The sequence below is a fragment of the Eriocheir sinensis genome, chromosome 30 (genome assembly GCF_024679095.1).
Source record: "Eriocheir sinensis breed Jianghai 21 chromosome 30, ASM2467909v1, whole genome shotgun sequence".
Classification (NCBI taxonomy): domain Eukaryota; kingdom Metazoa; phylum Arthropoda; class Malacostraca; order Decapoda; family Varunidae; genus Eriocheir; species Eriocheir sinensis.
In genome coordinates, this window is record NC_066538.1 from 1,027,356 (window position 1) to 1,046,035 (window position 18,680).

Below are 18,680 nucleotides of genomic sequence, written 5' to 3' on the forward strand. Positions count from 1 at the left end.
TTTTTTTTTGGTGCAACGCGAACACTTCCTGACCCTTGAGTGTGGAAAAATGTTATTTAGGCCACACCTACTCCACCCTTACGTAATGATGATGATGATGATGATGAATAGAAGAGTACACCTAATATTCTTTTTCATATATTTACGATCCATTAAAAGTCATATCACTATTAATAATTCCCAAACACTCTCCTCACTAAGTCAACATTTCACGATGCAAGTATTTGTATGTATTGAATAGAAGAGTACCCCTAATATTCTTTTTCATATATTTACGATCCTTTAAAAGTCATATCACCATTAATAATTCCCAAACACTCTCCTCACTAAGTCAACATTTCACGATGCAGATGTTTAAGCAAGTATTGAGTGTATTGAATAGAAGAGTACACCTAATACTCTTTTTCATATATTTACGATCTATTAAAAGTCATATCACTATTAATAATTCCCAGACACTCTTCTCACTAAGTCAACATTTCACGATGCAGATGTTTAAGCAAGTATTGAGTGTATTGAATAGAAGAGTACACCTAATACTCTTTTTCATATATTTACGATCCATTAAAAGTCATATCACTATTAATAATTCCCAGACACTCTTCTCACTAAGTCAACATTTCACGATGCAGATGTTTAAGCAAGTATTTGTGTGTATTGAATAGAAGAGTACACCTAATTATCTTTTTATATATTTCCGATCCATTAAAAGTCATATCACTATTAATAATTCCCAGACACTCTTCTCACTAAGTCAACATTTCACGATGCAGTGTTTAAGCAAGTATTGGTGTGTATTGAATAGAAGAGTACACCTAATTATCTTTTTATATATTTCCGATCCATTAAAAGTCATATCACTATTAATAATTCCCAGACACTCTTCTCACTAAGTCAACATTTCACGATGCAGTGTTTAAGCAAGTATTGAGTGTACTGAATAGAAGAGTACACCTAATACTCTTTTTCATATATTTACGATCCTTTAAAAGTCATATCACCATTAATAATTCCCAAACACTCTCCTCACTAAGTCAACATTTCACGATGCAGATGTTTAAGCAAGTAATGAGTGTATTGAATAGAAGAGTACACCTAATACTCTTTTTCATATATTTACGATCTATTAAAAGTCATATCACTATTAATAATTCCCAAACACTCTCCTCACTAAGTCAACATTTCACAATGCAGATGTTTAAGCAAGTATTGAGTGCATTGAATAGAAGAGTACACCTAATATTATTTTTATATATTTACGATCCATTAAAAGTCATATCACCATTAATAATTCCCAAACACTCTCCTCACTAAGTCAACATTTCACGATGCAGATGTTTAAGCAAGTATTGAGTGTATTGAATAGAAGAGTACACCTAATATTATTTTTATATATTTACGATCCTTTAAAAGTCATATCACCATTAATAATTCCCAAACACTCTTCTCACTAAGTCAACATTTCACGATGCAAGTACTTGTGTGTATTGAATGGAAGAGTACCCCTAATATTCTTTTTTATATATTTACGATCCTTTAAAAGTCATATCACCATTAATAATTCCCAAACACTCTTCTCACTAAGTCAACATTTCACGATGCAAGTACTTGTGTGTATTGAATAGAAGAGTACCCCTAATATTCTTTTTCATATATTTACGATCCATTAAAAGTCATATCACTATTAATAATTCCCAAACACTCTCCTCACTAAGTCAACATTTCACGATGCAGTGTTTAAGCAAGTATTGGTGTGTCTATAAGAAGCAGATGCAATAAAGATAGCAATGGATGTAATAAGATCGAATAATATAATGTAATAAGATAAGAAGATAACAAGCTACTCATAAGTTGTAATAAGATTCAGTAACGAGATGTAACAAGATAATATGTAATAAGATAATAAGATAATAACAAGATCTAATAATGGTAACAATAGAAGGAATGGCCTCAGTCACCTACCTTGTGCTCCAGCCTCTCCTCCACCGCTCAATCTTCTTCCACTTATGCATTACCATTAACACGTGTAATAACTTCCATAGCAATAACAACAACAACAATATCCATAATAACAATAATAATAAAAATAATAATAATAAAAATAATAATGATAATAATAAAAATCCTTCAAGACGTTCATAACACCACAAATATAGGGAGTTTTAGGGTGGGTGGGGTGGGGGTGGGTGAGCGTGGGCGTGTGTGTGTGTGTGTGTGTGTGTGTAAAATGGGTGTAGGAATGGATGGGTTGATGTGAGTAAGTGGCTGGATGTGGGTATGGGCGTGAATGGGTAAGGATGGGCGTGGGCTACTGGGGTGGGTTCGTGGGTATGGGTGGGTACAGAAGGTGGGCGTCATTCACACAACACAACAAAACAACAACAATAACAAAACAATGCGTCAGGGAGTGGGCGGTGGTGGGCGGCGGAGTGGGCGGCAAACTAACCCCTTAACCAACTAGCTAAGTGGGTGGACACATGGGCGAGTTACTAGGTCCATGGGCGTCATACTAAAACTCACCTCACGCCCACTAGCTTCAACCTGCCCACCCAATGGCTTCACTACATCTGCCCGCCCACCTGCCTCCCCGCCCACCGCCCACTCGCCCTCACAGCACACCGAGAAATGTACAGTAACCGCTCCCTTGGTTCCGGGCAGAGCGGGCAGACTGACAGGAGGAGAGGCGGTGTCAGGAAAAAAAATGAATCCAGAAAATGCTTTAAGGAAAATGCCGTGAGGAAAATGCCGAATAAAGAGTGACGAATAAGGGAAATGCCGAATATAGAGTGACGAATAAGGGAAATGCCGAATAAGAGAAAACAAACAAAGTGAACACGGATAAGAAACAGGACATCCAAAAAACGGGAGCGTGGGGGCAAGAGACACACATCCGCAAAAAGAAAGAGACAGCCGCAGCGCGTCCAGCCTGCTGCCCTCAACGCCTGCTGGCCACACCTCCACGACGGTGTGGCGCGCCTCACCCGCTGAACACGGCCTTCCAGGGGCCTGCTGACTACTGCCGGGTGCTGGGGATGGGGGGGGGGGGGGTTCTGGGGCCTAGGGGAGGGGGTGGGGCGTGCTGGGAGACTAACTGGGGGGTGGGAAGGGGCATTACCAGAGGGGTGTTTAGGGTGGCGCCGGGCAGGAGGCACGACACCGACGAGGGGCAGGGTGTGTGTGTGTGTGTGGCTATAAGCTGTACGTGCACACTCAGGCATGAACGAGCAGGCAGTCTTAAAAATTCTTTTCGCTCGTGTGTGTGTGTGTGTGTGTGTATGTGTGTGTGTCATGCAGGGGTGGGCTTGGCGGGCGCGGCTGAGGGCAGCAGGGGCAGGCGGCGGCGTGAGGGGGTCTACTGTACATCTCGTTGGTGGCGCGGTGACCTGGCGCAACACTGCCACGCGTCCCCCGCCGCTACCTGAGAAGGCGCCGGTGGAGCGCTTGAGGCGCGCCCTCTTCTCGGCCACCAGGGCCAGCAGGGCCGGGGAGAGCGTGTCCAGGCCCTGCTCCAGCCCGCCCTCGCCCGGCCCCGATTCCTCGCGGCCCGACGGCTCCAGGCCGGCGGCCGCCGCGGCGCGCCCCGCCTCCAGACTCTTGCTGCGCGTGGTGCGCGTCGGGGAGGACAGCGCCAGCTGCCGCTTGAGGGTGTTGAGCAGCTCCTGGGAGGTCATCAGCGACGAGGACTTGACGGGGCCGTGGTTCTGGTGGTCCTGCTGCTGCTGCTGGCGGGCCTGCGAGGCCATCGTGGACAGCCGCGGCCGCATCTTAGCCTCGCGCGCCGCCATGCTGTCCCGGATCTCCTGCAGGGACGCGTACTCGCCGTCCATGCGGCCCGGGGAGCCGCCCTGGGTCTCGTGCGGCATGATGGACTTCTGGTGCTGCAGCGTGCGCTGCCGCTTCTGGCGCATGATCTGCTGCGCCTGCTGCTGGTGGAGCTGCTGCTGGAGCTGCTGCGTCTGCTGGTGCTGGAACTGTTGCTGGTGCTTCTGGAACTGGTGCTGCTGTAGCTGCTGGTGTAGCTGCTGTTGTTGCTGCTGCTGCTGCTGCTGGAGCTGCTTGAGCTGGGCGAAGGTGGCGGGGATGTAGTACCGCTCGCGCCACACGGGGTCCCTGGAAGGCTGCTGGCGCAGCTGCTCGGCGCGGTACTGGCGCAGGTCCACGTACTCCTGCTGCTGCTGCTGCTGCCGCTCCATGGCCTCGTAGTTGCGCAGCTCCACGTACTCGGTGAGGTGCGGCGTGCCGGGCCCCGGCGTGCTGTAGCTGGCCGTCTGGGCGCGCATGGGCGGCGCGTGCTGGCGGTGCTGGTAGTGGGCGGGGGGCATGTCGTGTAAGGGCGTGTGTGTGTTGGGGGAGGGGTGGGGCTGGGGGGGCAGGGCACCGAGCGGGGACCTGGCAGGGGACTGGTAGGAGGGGGGGCTGGGGCGTGTGGGCGAGGGGGGCGCCAGGCGTATGGAGGAGCGCCGCCCCCGCTTCTCAGAGACGGTGTAGGTGCGTGGGAGGGGCCCGGGCAGCGGGTCAGCCTCGTGGCTCTGCTGCCACGAGCGACTCTTACCCATGGCGGCCGACGGGTGCGCCTGCACCGCCTCCTGGCGCGTGATGTGGTGGTGGCGTGCGCGGCCCTGCCCGCCCTCCACCGACTGACCCAGCGCGGCGCTCTGCTGCTGCTGCGTCTGCCACGAGCGGCTCTTGGCCATCTGGCGGGCACGCTCGCTCTGCGGCGTGCTGTGGCCCACGCTGTACTGCTGCCAGGAGCGGGCCTTGAACAGGGGCGGCGGCTGGGGGCTGCGCGCCCGCCCCTCCTCGTGGGACATGCTGCGGTGGCCGACGCCAAGGGGGTGCTGAGCCTGACCCTCGCCCTCGCGGCGCGGCGGCGGAGCGGCGTTCTGTGGCGGCGCCATGCGTGTCCACGGGTCCACGGGCGATGGGCGGCTGGCTGCGCGCACCGGCGACTTGCTGGGCGCCCGCACCGGCGAGCCCTCCAGGCCGCGGCTGGGCGAGCAGCTGCTCCTCCGGCTGTCCCTCTTCCGGCTGCTGTCAGACCTGCTGGGCGAGCGGCTCGGGGGACCGCTGGGGGGGCGGCTGGGGGACTTACTGGGAGATCGACGAGATTTTCTTGAAGGCGAGCGGTTGACAGCTGACTTTGGGGGCGGGACGGGGCTGGAGGTGACGAGGGCGATGCTGGGCACGCCGCTCCGCACGCTGCCGGTGCGGCTCTCCGTGGACTCCTGCGACGCCTTGCTCAGGATGCCCTGCCGCCGCGGGCTGGGCCGCCGGGAGCGCCGGCCGCCGCTGCGGACGCTGAGCCGCGAGCCCAGCTGCCGCGCGGCGCTGCCCTGCTCGCTGCTGCTGCCGTCGCCGCTGTCCCGCTGCGGCGACGGCAGGTCCACGTTCTCGTAGCCATCGGCGTCGGTCTGGGAGGAGGGTCGCGGGGACTGGTCCACCGGCTGGTCGTACACGCTGCTGGGTGTCGAGTCCCCGCGGTCGCTGCCGGCGCGGCTCTCGGCGCGGCTGCCAGTGTGGCTTCCGGTTCGGCTTCCTGTGCGGCTGCCCGTGCGGCTGCTGGCGGGCAGGCTGGAGGGGCCGCCCGTCGCGGCGCGGTCCCGTGATGAGCGGCTGCTGGTGCCAGTGCGGCTGCCGGCGCGGCTGCCGCTGCCAGCGCGGCTGCTGTTGTTGGTGCCGCCGCGGCTGGAGCCTGAGTCCGTGGCGCAGTCCAGCAGGCGGTCGCCGCTCCAGCTCTGGCTCTTCTCGATGGTCTGTGTCTCCTCCACACGGCCCTGCGCGGCGCCGCGGCCGTCCAGGATGGAGGGCGAGCTGTTGATGCTGAAGGAGTCGGGCGTGTGGTCGTGCGTGTACTTCCAGGACGAGGAGCGCTCCACGCCCGCCTTCTGCTGCTGCTGCGTGTACAGCTCCCGCGGGGAGGTGCCGCCCCCCGCCGGGGTGCTGACGGCCACGGTCTCCCGGCGGCGGCCGCTGGTGCCGGAGCGCGCCACCACGGGGTTGGGCGCCACGCCGGCCTCGCCCAGCTCGGGGGCGGCGGAGGAGCCCTTGGTGCTGCCCCCCGAGCTGCCCCGCAGCAGCCGGCTCAGCAGCTTGCTCTTCTTCATCGCGACGCTTCACGGAGACGCGGCGGCGCTCGGACAAGGCACGGCGCGGCGCGGCGCGGTGGTGCACGACGCCTCACATGCGGCACCTCGGATGGCGGCGGCGGCGGCGGCGGCCACAGCTGCTGGGCGGAAGGCGCGTCAATCCGCTCCCTCGACGCGGCTCCTCGCCGGCTCAGCGCCTCAGCGGCTCACTGGCCAACACTCTCTGGGGGGGAACACGCGGTGAGCGGCGTGGCCATGCGGCGCAGCGCGGCGGAGCCTGACTTTGGTGAAGGACACACGAGGGTGGGGCGGCGGTGATGGTGATGAGTGGTGAGCAGGGGGTGGTGTGGTGATGCACAGCCGCGGGGGGGAGGGGGAGGGGAAGGGGGGCCAGGTGGTGGTGGTGGCGGTGGTAATGTGTGAGGGAGAAGTGGTGGTGAAGGACGTGGCGGGGACAGCCGGCTCCTCCCATGGCTTCCCTTCACCCGAACCCCTGCCGGCCCTCCCCGACCCAACCACGCGCCTGCCGCAAACAAATCTGTCCCCTGATTAAGCCGCGCCCTCAACCCTCCCCGACCCCTCCCAGGCCAGCGACTGGGCGCTAATGAAACACTCCAAACACAACACACCTCACCCTTACACTCCCCCCCCCCCCCACCCACACACACCCTCACCTCTACACACACAAAAAGACACCAACACAAACCCTTCCACACACACACACACACACACACACACACACACACACACACACACACACATGCACACACACACTCTCACTCCACCACCCTTGCCCCCTCCTCTCAACCTCCTCCTCGTCCTCCCCTACACCTCCCATCGACACAACAGCCTCCCTCGCGTCACTCTTAACAAGCAACGCCAACCAACAACAGGTGAACCAATTAAGAGAGGCGATGCTCACGTCCTGCCGCCCTTACCTATACGATCCTGCGCCGACCCTGTTCGCTCGACCCGACACGGCCCTTCATCCCATCAAAGTGTGTGGGAGGGGAGGAAGAAGGGAAGGAGAAAGGAGAGAAAAGAAAAGGTATGGGAGAACACTGGAGGAGGGGTGAAGGAGGGGGTGTAGGAGAGAGAGATATATATAGAGGAAAGAAAAAAAGGAGGGGGAAGAGACACTGGCAAGGGAGGAATAATGTAGGTCGAGGCTGGAAAAGGCCGAGGCAGGCCGAGGCAGGCTGGGAAAGGCCGGGGAGGTGAGAGGGAGAGGGGACAGTGGGACGGAGAAGAGGGTGGGGATGAGTAAGGGGAGGGAGGGGAGGTGAGGAAGAGGGGAAAGAGAAGGGAGAGAGTTGGGAGAGGGTGGGGGTGATGGAGGCGGCAAGGGAGAGTGAGGAGTGAGGGGGGAGGGGGCTGGGGGGCTTGGGGGGGAGGGGGGGTATCGTCAGACACACCACAGTTACAACAACACAAAAACACAAGTTTGATTGAGTGTGCCAAAGGGTGGAACGTGTCTCTCTCTCTCTCTCTCTCTCTCTCTCTCTCTCTCTCTCTCTCTCTCTCTCTCTCTCTCTCTCTCTCTCTCTCTCTCTCTCTCTACTTTCAAACCAGCATTCCGCGAGTCCTTTCAAATGATGATACTTTTTTTTTTTATAGATAACACACACACACACACACACACACACACGTCACTGCAAATATTCTCCCGTCCCACTTATAACGTGTTCGGGCCTATCACAGCAGCGACCTATTTTTCACGGCGTTACTATAAAAAAAAAAATTCGCGCGCCTCAATACAACTTCGACACTTCCAGCACCAAAGCTCTTCTCCCCTTTCCTTAATCTGCCTCCCCTTTCTAAATCTCCCTTTCTCCCCTACACTGTACTTACTGACCCCCCCCTCCCCCCCCCCTCCTCCTCCTCCTCCTCCTCCTCCTCTTCCTCTGTAGTCTTCCTCCTCCAGTCTCGAAAAATAAAAAAAAGACGAATAGTATTAAAAAAGGCTGAAATATTAATGCTGTCAGCTTATCTAGGGGCGATACGGGTCTCCCAAATAAAAGAAAGGAAATTTATTTGTATATTTCAATGGCTGTATTTTAATCTCTCTCTCTCTCTCTCTCTCTCTCTCTCTCTCTCTGGCGACTGTCTTTTAACATCTTCTGTCTTGAGTTTTTATTAATCTTTTCTCTCCTCCTCCTCCTCCTCCTCTTCCTTCTCCTGTTTGTTTGAGTGGCTGTATTCTAAGCTCTCTTTCTCTTTCTCTCTCTCTTTCCTTCTTTCTTTATCATTCTGGCAACTGTCTTTTTTATCTTCTTCTGTCTGGTGTTCTTTCTAATCGGTTTTCTTCTCCTCCTCCTCCTCCTCCTCCTCCTCCTCCTCCTCCTCCTCCTCCTCCTTCTCCAGTTTTCCTCCTCTCTTGTCTTACATATCCAAACGCCTATCTTTTTAAATCTAATGTCTTCGGTGTTTGCTAATCCTTATTCTTACTAACCTAACCTATCCTAACCTCCTCCTGTCTTCTCTAACTTATCCAAGCGCCTATCCTTTCCAATCTCCTCCTGTATTCAGTGCTTGTAAATCCTTATTCTTGCTAACCTAACCTAACCTAACCTATGCTAAGTTCCTCTTGTCCTCTCCAACTTATCCAAGCGCCTATCCTTTCCAATCTCCTCCTGTCTTCGGTGTTAGAAAATCCTTATCCTTACTCACCTAACCTAACCTAACCTATCCTAACCTAACCTAACCTATGCTAAGTTCCTCTTGTCCTCTCTAACTTATCCAAGCGCCTATCCTTTCAAATCTCCTCCTGTCTTCGGTGTTTGAAAATCCTTATCCTAACCCAACCTAACCTAACCTCCTCCTGTCTTCTGAAACTTACCAAAGCGCCTATCCTTTCCAATCTCCTCAAGTCTTCGGTGTTTGAAAATCCTTATCCTAACCTAACCTAACCTAACCTCCTCCTGTCTTCTCTAACTTATCCAAGCGCCTATCCTTTCCAATCTCCTGCCTTCGGTGCTTGCAAATCCTTATCCTAACCTAACCTAACCTAACTTCCTCCTGTCTTCTGAAACTTACCCAAACGCCTATCCTTTCCAATCTCCTGCCTTCGGTGTTTGCAAATCCTTATCCTAACCTAACCTATGCTAACCTCCTCCTGTCTTCTCTAACTTATCCAAGCGCCTATCCTTTCCAATCTCCTGCCTTCGGTGCTTGCAAATCCTTATTCTTACTTCAAAATCCTCCAACTCTTGGCTTTCTTCTCAAGTCTTCTGCTTCCTGTTATCTATCTCCATTACATCTTCTCATATCACTCCCCTTTCTCACCCACTCACTCTGTCAATCTACCTTCTACCTGTCACTTTCGCCTCCCTCCTCATCTTTACCTGACCAGTTTCTCATTACCAGAGTACGTAACACACCTGGGGCCCTCCATACTGTACCCTTCCCTTCACTTCCCTTCCCTTCCCTCCCTACCCCTCCCTTCCCTTTCCTAACCTGCCCTTATATTCTCTTACCCTCCCCTCCCTTCCCTTCCCTTCCTTTACCTACTCTCACCTTGCCTACCTGTATCTTCCCATCAATTACCTGTCTCTCTCACCCTCCTTCCTTTCTTTTTTTTTTCTCCTCTTCCGCTTCTACTTCTTTATTATGCTCTATCTTATCTCTTATCTCCCCTCTCTCTCCCTCTCTCTCTCTGTGTTTTTCCCTTCCTTGTCAATCTGTTTCTCGAGGCAAATAGAAAAAGTTAATTTTGTTGACGTAGAAAAATGGGAACTCGACTGAATGATACTAAAAGAGTCGGTCTCTCTCTCTCTCTCTCTCTCTCTCTCTAAAGAGAGAGAGAGAGAGAGAGAGAGAGAGAGAGAGAGAGAGAGAGAGAGAGAGAGAAACTGTGAACATTTATTTCTAAGTGTAAAGTGCTGATGGACTCTCTCTCTCTCTCTCTCTTACTCTATCTCCCTTTAACGAGACCCTCCACCCCTCCCCCCCTTTTCCCTTACCCCTCCTCCTCCTCCTCCTCCTCCTCCTCCTCCTCCTCCTCCTCCTCCTCCTCCTCCTCCTCTTCCTTATCACAGTTCCTCTCCCTCACTTCCTCTCACAAATATTCCTCCACTGAACAATTTATAAGGAGAGAGAGAGAGAGAGAGAGAGAGAGAGAGAGAGAGAGAGAGAGAGAGAGAGAGAGAGAGAGAGAGAGAGAGAGAGAGAGACACACACACACACACACACACACACACACACACACACACACACACACACACACACACACACACACCGACTACAACAATACGCACAAAAACAAAAAAATAACCTGTGTGTGTGTGTGTGTGTGTGTGTGTGTGTGTGTGTGTGTGGGAAAATTAAAGTAAAAGTCTCTCTCTCTCTCTCTCTCTCTCTCTCTCATCAAACGAATTCCAGCTTTCACTTTCTTATAAGTTCCGACGTTCACACTAAATTACTAACACACACACACACACACACACACACACACACACACACACACACACACACACACACATATTTGAGTTTCCGGAGCAGACTCAGAAAATATTTGAGAGAGAGAGAGAGAGAGAGAGAGAGAGAGAGAGAGATCAGCATCCCAGCATCCCATCATCTCTCTCTCTCTCTCTCTCTCTCTCTCTCCTTCCCTCCCTTCTCTCCCTCTCTTTTCCTCCCTTTTCCTCCTCTCCCCTTTCCTCGTTCTTAACTCTTCCTTTCCCTTCCCTTCCTCTTCCCTTCATCTTCCCCCTCCAATCTTCCTCCTCTTCTCGTTTCAATCACATCCCTTCCCTTGATCTTCCTTTCCTCTTCCCTCTCCTCTTCTCCTGCCCTTCCCTTCCCTTCTCTTCCTTTTCCCATCATCTTCCCCCTACAATCTTCCTCTTCTTTTCGTTTCAATCATCATCCCTTCCTTTGATCTTCCCTTCCTCTTCCTCTTCCTCCCCTTCCTCTTCTCTGTACCATGTCACTCCTCTCTCTCCCCTCTCGTAATCAGCTCTACCCTTCCTCTTCCTCTTCCTCTTCTCTCTACCATGTCACTCCTCTCTCTCCCCTCTCGTAACTAGCTCTACCCTTCCTCTTCCTCTTCCTCCCCTTCCTCTTCTCTCTACCATTTCACTCCTCTCTCTCCCCTCTCGTGACTAGCTCTACCCTTCCTCTTTCTCCTTCTCTTCCCCCTCCTCCTCGCATTCACAACACACACACACACACACACACACACACACACACACACAGTTGAATAATGCTACACTGTCCCCGCGAATCTGACCCTTATTAGCAAAGCAGATTTCATCACCCCAACCCCACACACACACACACACACACACACACACACACACACACACGCAATAATCCTAGTGCTTGTTTCTCTTTTTCTCTCTTTTTAACTTTTCATTTACGAACATAAACACACACACACACACACACACACACACACACACACACACACACACACACACACAGGGACGCAAGCAATCACTGTCCTATTTATTCAATCTCCTCCTTCTCCTCCTCATTCTTCTTCCTCCTCCTCCTTCTCCTCTTCTTTGTTTCCTCCCTCCTCCTCAGTTATCAAGCGCACACACACACACACACACACACACACACACACACACACACACACACACACACACACACACACACACGAATCCATTTAACCATATATCTCTCCTCCTCCTCTTCTCTCTTCCTCCTCCTCCTCCCCCCTGAGAGAAGAGTAAACACGACAGTTCCCCTTGAAATAAACAACACACACGACGAAAGAAAACGGGCAACAGAAAACGGGGAACAAGTTGACAACAGCTGATGGAAAAGAATACACTCCAGAAATACGACACTGGTACCAACTCTCTCTCTCTCTCTCTCTCTCTCTCTCTCTCTAATCCCTCCCTTCTTAGCATCCGGGAAGTCAATAACGTGCAATGTGGAGGGAAGGGAAGGGAAGGGAGGGGAAGGGAAGGGAAGGAAGGGAAGGGGAAGGGAAGGGGAGGAAGGTTGACAGGAAGGATGGGGAACGTGACGGGATGAAGGGGGAAAAAGTGAGAGGAGGAGGAGGAGGAGGAGGATGAAGGGAAAGAGAGGAAGGAGAGGGAAGAGATGAAGGAGGGGGAGGTAAAAAGGAAGAGGAATATTGATAAAGAGGGAAAGAAAGGAAGGAGAAAGTAGAAAGAAATAAAGAAAGGAAGGAAAAGGAAAAAAACTGATAAAAGAAAGAAAATGAAAGGGAAAATAAAGAAAAAGAAAGATAAGAAAAAAAAGGAAAGGAAAAGAGAAGAAAATATAGGAAAGTAAAGAAAATAGACAAAAAAAGAAGGAAAGGAGAGAGAGAGAGAGAGAGAGAGAGAGAGAGAGAGAGAGAGAGAGAGAGGAGGAGGAGGAAGAGGAGGAGAAGAGGAGGAGAAGAGGAGGGAGAGGAGGAGGAGGAGGAGGAGGAGGAGGGTAGGAAGATCAGAAGGAGAGGGTAAAAAATTGAGGAAAAAGAAGGAAGGAAGGAAGGAAGGAAGGATAGATGGTAGGAAGAAAGGAAGGAAGGAAGGATAGAAGGAAGGAAGGAAGAAAGAAAGGAAGGATGGAAGGAAGGATGGAAGGAAGGAAGGAAGGAAGGAAGGAAGGAAGAAAGAAAGGAAGGATGGAAGGAAGGATGGAAGGAAGGAAGGAAGGAAGGATGGAAGGAAGGAAGGATAGAAGGAAGGATAGAAGGAAGGAAGGATGGAAGGAAGGAAGGAAGGAAGGATAGAAGGAAAGAAGGAAGGAAGGAAGGATGGAAGGAAGGAAGGAAGGATGGAAGGAAAGATAGAAGGAAGGAAGGAAGGAAGGATGGAAGGATAGAAGGAAGAGAATATAATAACAAAGATAATAGAAAGGAAGGGAAAGAAAGGAAGGAAGGAAGGAATAAAGAAAGGAAGGAAGGAAAGGAAAAAATGGAAAAAGGGAAAAGAAAGAACAAATTAAAGAAGGAAGGAAGGCAGGAAAGAAGGAAGGAAGGAAGGAAGGAGGGAAAGAAGGCAGGAAAGAAGGAAGGAAGGAAGGAAGGAAGGCAGGAAAGAAGGAAAGAAGGCAGGAAAGAAGGAAGGAAGGAAGAAAGGAAGGAAAGAAGGCAGGAAAGAAGGAAGGAAAGAAGGCAGGAAAGAAGGAAGGAAGGAAGGAAGAAAGGAAAGAAGGAAGGATAGAAGGAAGGCAGGAAAGAAGGAAGGAAGGAAAGAATGGAAGTAGGAAAGAAGGAAGGAAAGAAGGAAAGGAAGGAAAGAAGGAAGGAAGGAAGGAAGGAAGGAAGGAAAGAAGGAAGGAAGGAAAGAAGGAAGGAAGGAAGGAAGGAAAGAAGGAAGGAAGGAAGGAAAGAAAAGAAAAGAAACTTGATCCCAAAACTCATCAACCACCACCACCATCACCACCACCACCACCACCACCACCACCATTATCACCACAATTACCCAGCTCATTACACCTATCATTATCTCCACCGATTCGCCGTTTCAACACCACCACCACCACCACCATTTTTCAACACCGGGGTAATGCGAGAGAGAGAGAGAGAGAGAGAGAGAGAGAGAGAGAGAGAGAGAGAGAGAGAGAGAGAGAGAGAGAGAGAGAGAGAGAGAGAGAGAATAAAGGAGCAAGCGAGGCAGAAATCTCAAAGAAAAAAGGAAAAAGGTAATATGAGAGAGAGAGAGAGAGAGAGAGAGAGAGAGAGAGAGAGAGAGAGAGAGAGAGAGAGAGAGAGAGAGAGAGAGAGAGAGAGAATAAAAGAGGAAGTGAAGTGGAAATTGCCAGACTAAGAATAAAAGAAAGAAAATAAGGAAAGAAAGAAAAGAAAAAAAATGAAAGGAAAAGAAGAACAGGAAGAAAAAGAAAATGAAGAAAAAAAAAAGATAAACGACAAGAAGGAAGAAAAAGACGAAAAAAAAGAAAAGAAAAATAAGCAAGAAAAAGAAAATAGCAAAAAATAACCAAATAAATAAATATATAAATAACCCACCCCAAAAATCACCTTCCCAAACATTATTACCAAAAAAAAAAAAAAATACATCCACCATCCACCCAACCAACAGCACTGCAGATGACGTAAGGGGGGGCCGGGGGGAGGGGGGGAGGGGCCTATGACGTCACCAGCGGCCGCCAATGGGAGCGCGCTAGGGTGACGCAATCGGCTACCAATCGCGTTTAATCTCGATAAAAAACGAAGATTAACGCCAATGATCATAACACGGGGGATAATGGTCACGTGATAGCGGGAAAACAGAGGGAAGGGTGGAGGGGGGGGTGGGGGAGGAGAGGGAAGGGGAGAGAGGGGAGGAGGAGGAGGAAATGAAGGGATTGTTGTATGGTGAAGAAGAGGAAGAGGATGAAAGAAGAGGAGGAGGAAAGAGGAAGAGGAAGAGTAGTAGTAGTAGTAGTAGTAGTAGTAGTAACAGTAGTAGTAGTAGTAGTAGTAGTAACAGTAGTAGTAGTAGTAGTAGTAGTAGTAGTAATAGAAGTAGTAGTAGTAGTAGAAGAAAAAGTAGAACAACCAACCCTTTTAAGAACAGAGCCCAACCCCTTTAAGAACAGAATCCAACCCTTTTAAGAACAGAATCCAACCCTTTTAAGAACAGAATCCAACCCTTTTAAGAACAGAATCCAACCCTTTTAAGAACAGAATCCAACCCTTTTAAGAACAGAATCCAACCCTTTTAAGAACAGAATCCAGCCCTTTTAAGAACAGAATCCAATTAAGAACAGAATCCAACCCTTTAAGAACAGAATCCAACCCTTTAAGAACAGAATCCAACCCTTTAAGAACAGAATCCAACCATTTAAGAACAGAATCCAGCCCTTTTAAGAACAGAATCCAGCCCTTTTAAGAACAGAATCCAACCCTTTTAAGAACAGAATCCAGCCCTTTTAAGAACAGAATCCAACCCTTTTAAGAACAGAATCCAACCCTTTTAAGAACAGAATCCAACCCTTTTAAGAACAGAATCCAGCCCTTTTAAGAACAGAATCCAACCCTTTTAAGAACAGAATCCAACCCTTTTAAGAACAGAATCCAACCCTTTTAAGAACAGAATCCAACCCTTTTAAGAACAGAATCCAACCCTTTTAAGAACAGAATCCAGCCCTTTTAAGAACAGAATCCAACCCTTTTAAGAACAGAATCCAACCCTTATAAGAAGAGAATCCAACCTTTTAAGAACAGAATCCAACCCTTTAAGAACAGAATTTAAGAACAGAATTAAGAACAGAATCTAACCCTTTTAAGAACAGAATCCAACCCTTTTAAGAACAGAATCTAACCCTTTTAAGAACAGAATCCAACCCTTTTAAGAACAGAATCCAACTCTTTTAAGAACAGATTCCAACCCTTTTAAGAACAGAATCTAACCCTTTTAAGAACAGAATCCAACCCTTTTAAGAACAGAATCTAACCCTTTTAAGAACAGAATCCAACCCTTTTAAGAACAGAATCCAACCCTTTTAAGAACAGAATCCAACCCTTTTAAGAACAGAATCCAACCCTTTTAAGAACAGAATCCAACCCTTTTAAGAACAGAATCCAATCCTTTTAAGAACAGAATTCAACCCTTTTAAGAACAGAATCCAACCCTTTTAAGAACAGAATCCAACCCTTTTAAGAACAGAATCCAACCCTTTTAAGAACAGAATCCAACCCTTTTAAGAACAGAATCCAACCCTTTTAAGAACAGAATCCAACCCTTTTAAGAACAGAATCCAACCCTTTTAAGAACAGAATCCAACCCTTTTAAGAACAGAATCCAACCCTTTTAAGAACAGAATCCAATCCTTTTAAGAACAGAATCCAACCCTTTTAAGAACAGAATCCAACCCTTTTAAGAACAGAATCCAATCCTTTTAAGAACAGAATCCAACCCTTTTAAGAAGAGAATCCAACCCTTTTAAGAACAGAATCCAACCCTTTTAAGAACAGAATCCAATCCTTTTAAGAACAGAATCCAATCCTTTTAAGAACAGAATCCAACCCTTTTATGAACAGAATCCAACCCTTTTTAGAACAGAATCCAACCCTTTTAAGAACAGAATCCAACCCTTTTAAGAACAGAATCCAACCCTTTTAAGAACAAAATCCAACCCTTTTAAGAATATAATCCAATCATTTTAAGAACAGAATTCAACCCTTTTAAGAACAGAATCCAATCCTTTTAAGAACAGAATTCAACCCTTTTAAGAACAGAATCCAATCCTTTTAAGAACAGAATCCAACCCTTTTAAGAACAGAATCCAACCCTTTTAAGAACAGAATCCAACCCTTTTAAGAACAGAATATAATCCTTTTAAGAACAGAATTCAACCCTTTTAAGAACAGAATCCAATCCTTTTAAGAACAGAATGCAACCCAAAGAAAAAGGTAAACGAATAGGATCCAACATTATCTACCCCCCCCCCCTCCCTCCCTCAAGCCCGGGGACTCTTCCATCTGTCGCCCACACGAGAGAAAAACAAGAAAAACAAACAAAAACAAAAAGAGGCTCGCAAACATCACTTTTAAGAGGATCAGACTCGGTTTATGCGGCAGGTTCAGAATTTATGCAGAATTTATGCTGGAGGAAGACGAGGAGGAGGAGGAGGAAGAGGAGGAGGAGGAGGAGGTATGATAATGGAGGACGGAAGACTATGAGAGAAGGAGGTTGAAGAGGAGGAGGAATAGGAGGAGGTGGTAAGAGGTGAGGAAGAAGAGGAGGAGGAAGAAGAGGATGAAAGATGAGAAGAGGAGAAGGAGGAGGAAGATGAAGAGGATGATAGATGAGGAAAAGAAGAGAAAGAGGAAGAAGAGGAAGAGGAAAGAAGAGGAAGAGGAAAGATGAGGAAAGGAGGAGGAGGAGGAGGAGGAGGAGGTAACGAGATGGAGGAAGAAAAGATTACAAAATGAGGAAAAAATAATAGGAGGATATAAAGGTAAAGAGAGGAGGAGGAAGAGGAGGAGGAGGAGGAGGAGGAGGAAGATGAGAGGATCAGGAGGAGGATGAGATGCTGGTAAAGGAGATGAGATGCTGAGAGAGAGAGAGAGAGAGAGAGAGAGAGAGAGAGAGAGAGAGAGAGAGAGAGAGAGAGAGAGAGAGAGAGAGAGAGAGAGAGAGAGAGAAAACACGTATGATAATTAAATCTTACAATCTTTAATAATATCCTTCACCAAAGTCAATTCTACGCGCACGCACACACACACACACACACACACACACACACACACACACACACACACACACACATATAGTACCCTGTGTGTGTGTGTGCGTGTGTGTGTATGAATGTATGTATGTATGTATGTATGACCACTATATATTCACACCCACAAAAACATGACCTTTCCAAAAACCAGGTCATTTCAGGTCACCAAAATCTCTTACACGAAGCAGATTGACCGACGGATGCTGCAGAGATGGGAGATGATGAAGATGAAGATGAGGAAGATGAGGGAGAGGAATTGGATGCTGTCATGTTCTCTGGGAGTCTGTAGCACCTGTGAGTGAGTGAGTGAGTTCGTCTGTCCGTCCGCTGCGCACCTCACCTCACCTCACCTCACCTGCGCGCTTGTCAAGAGGAGGTGGAGCGCACTTCAATTCCACAATTCACAACGCGTGGATTTCGATTCCATGTTCCAAGTTCCTCTTCCTCTTGATCCTAAATGTTTCCAAGATGATATCGCCTTCGTAACAGTCTCGGAAAGGGTCAGAAAGGAAGAGGAGGAAGAGAGGAGGAGGAGGAGGAGGAGGAAGAGGAGGAGGAAGAGGATGGAACAATACCTCGTGGACGAAGCAACAAGTCCCAGTAACACCACCGCCTCCACCACCACCACCACCTCCACCTGGCTCTTCCACACGACACTTGACTGTACCTCTCACTCAACCACAAGAAGAGGAGGAGGAGGAGGAGGAGGAGGTGGTGAGGGAGGAGGAGGAGGCAGAGGCAAGCAGGCACGAAGAAGGCGAACGCGAAGGCGAAGGCGAAGTAGGAGGCGATATCGAGGCACTGGCGAAGTCTAAGAACACTGACTGACGACGAAGTGAACCGATTGGACGCCGCCGAAGTTGAGTTTTAAGACCGACGTGCGCGGATACGAGACTGCGGCGGGCGTGTAGGCTGTGCTAGCGTGGGCGGGGCGTGGACACAGGCCTGGAGGAGGGGCTGAAGAGGTGGCGGCTTGAGCGTGGGCGTGGGTGTGAGCGAGGAAGAGCGGGCTTAACCACCAACGCGCTCCAGACTCAAGGCGTGTAAGAGGACGTGGAACAGGCGTGGGCGGCGTGCGTGCAGGGCGTGGGACCCTACACCTCCTCTATACCACCCCGGCCCTGCCCTCAGAGACCCCCAAACACCCGTGAGACCGGCGCTACACAGTCTTGCGAAACCGATGGAGATGCGGCGGTACACGAGAAGCTGGTGATGTGGGCGTGGTGAGGGCGTGTGTCCGGGGCGTGGGCGGGCGTGGGCGTGTGGCACAAGAACTAGACACCCCTGCACACTCCACAGGCAGTCCAAAATTCGCTGCAGAACCACGAACCAAAAATCCCCAAAACAAAGCCGGGTCGGGTCTTGGCGAGGCAGGGCGCGGGCACAAGCGGCGGGGGGGTTCTGGGGGGCGCCTGCACACCCCTGGGGCCGCCCTAGTGACCTGCCACCACC

General features: G+C 49.8%; 1 protein-coding gene across 1 annotated transcript in view; it reads right to left on the minus strand.

Moving 5' to 3' along the window:
* LOC127005733 (disks large homolog 5-like) overlaps positions 1–18,313 on the minus strand; it is a 139,375-nt gene extending 121,062 nt beyond the window's left edge. The window contains exons 1-2 of the mRNA XM_050874845.1: positions 17,408–18,313; positions 3,362–6,309 (exon numbers count right to left, since the gene is read on the minus strand). Of these exons, the coding sequence (XP_050730802.1) occupies positions 3,362–6,104 (2,743 nt within the window). The 5' untranslated portion in view covers positions 6,105–6,309; positions 17,408–18,313. The remainder of the gene's footprint in view (positions 1–3,361; positions 6,310–17,407) is intronic.
* Between the last annotated feature and the right edge of the window lie 367 nt (positions 18,314–18,680).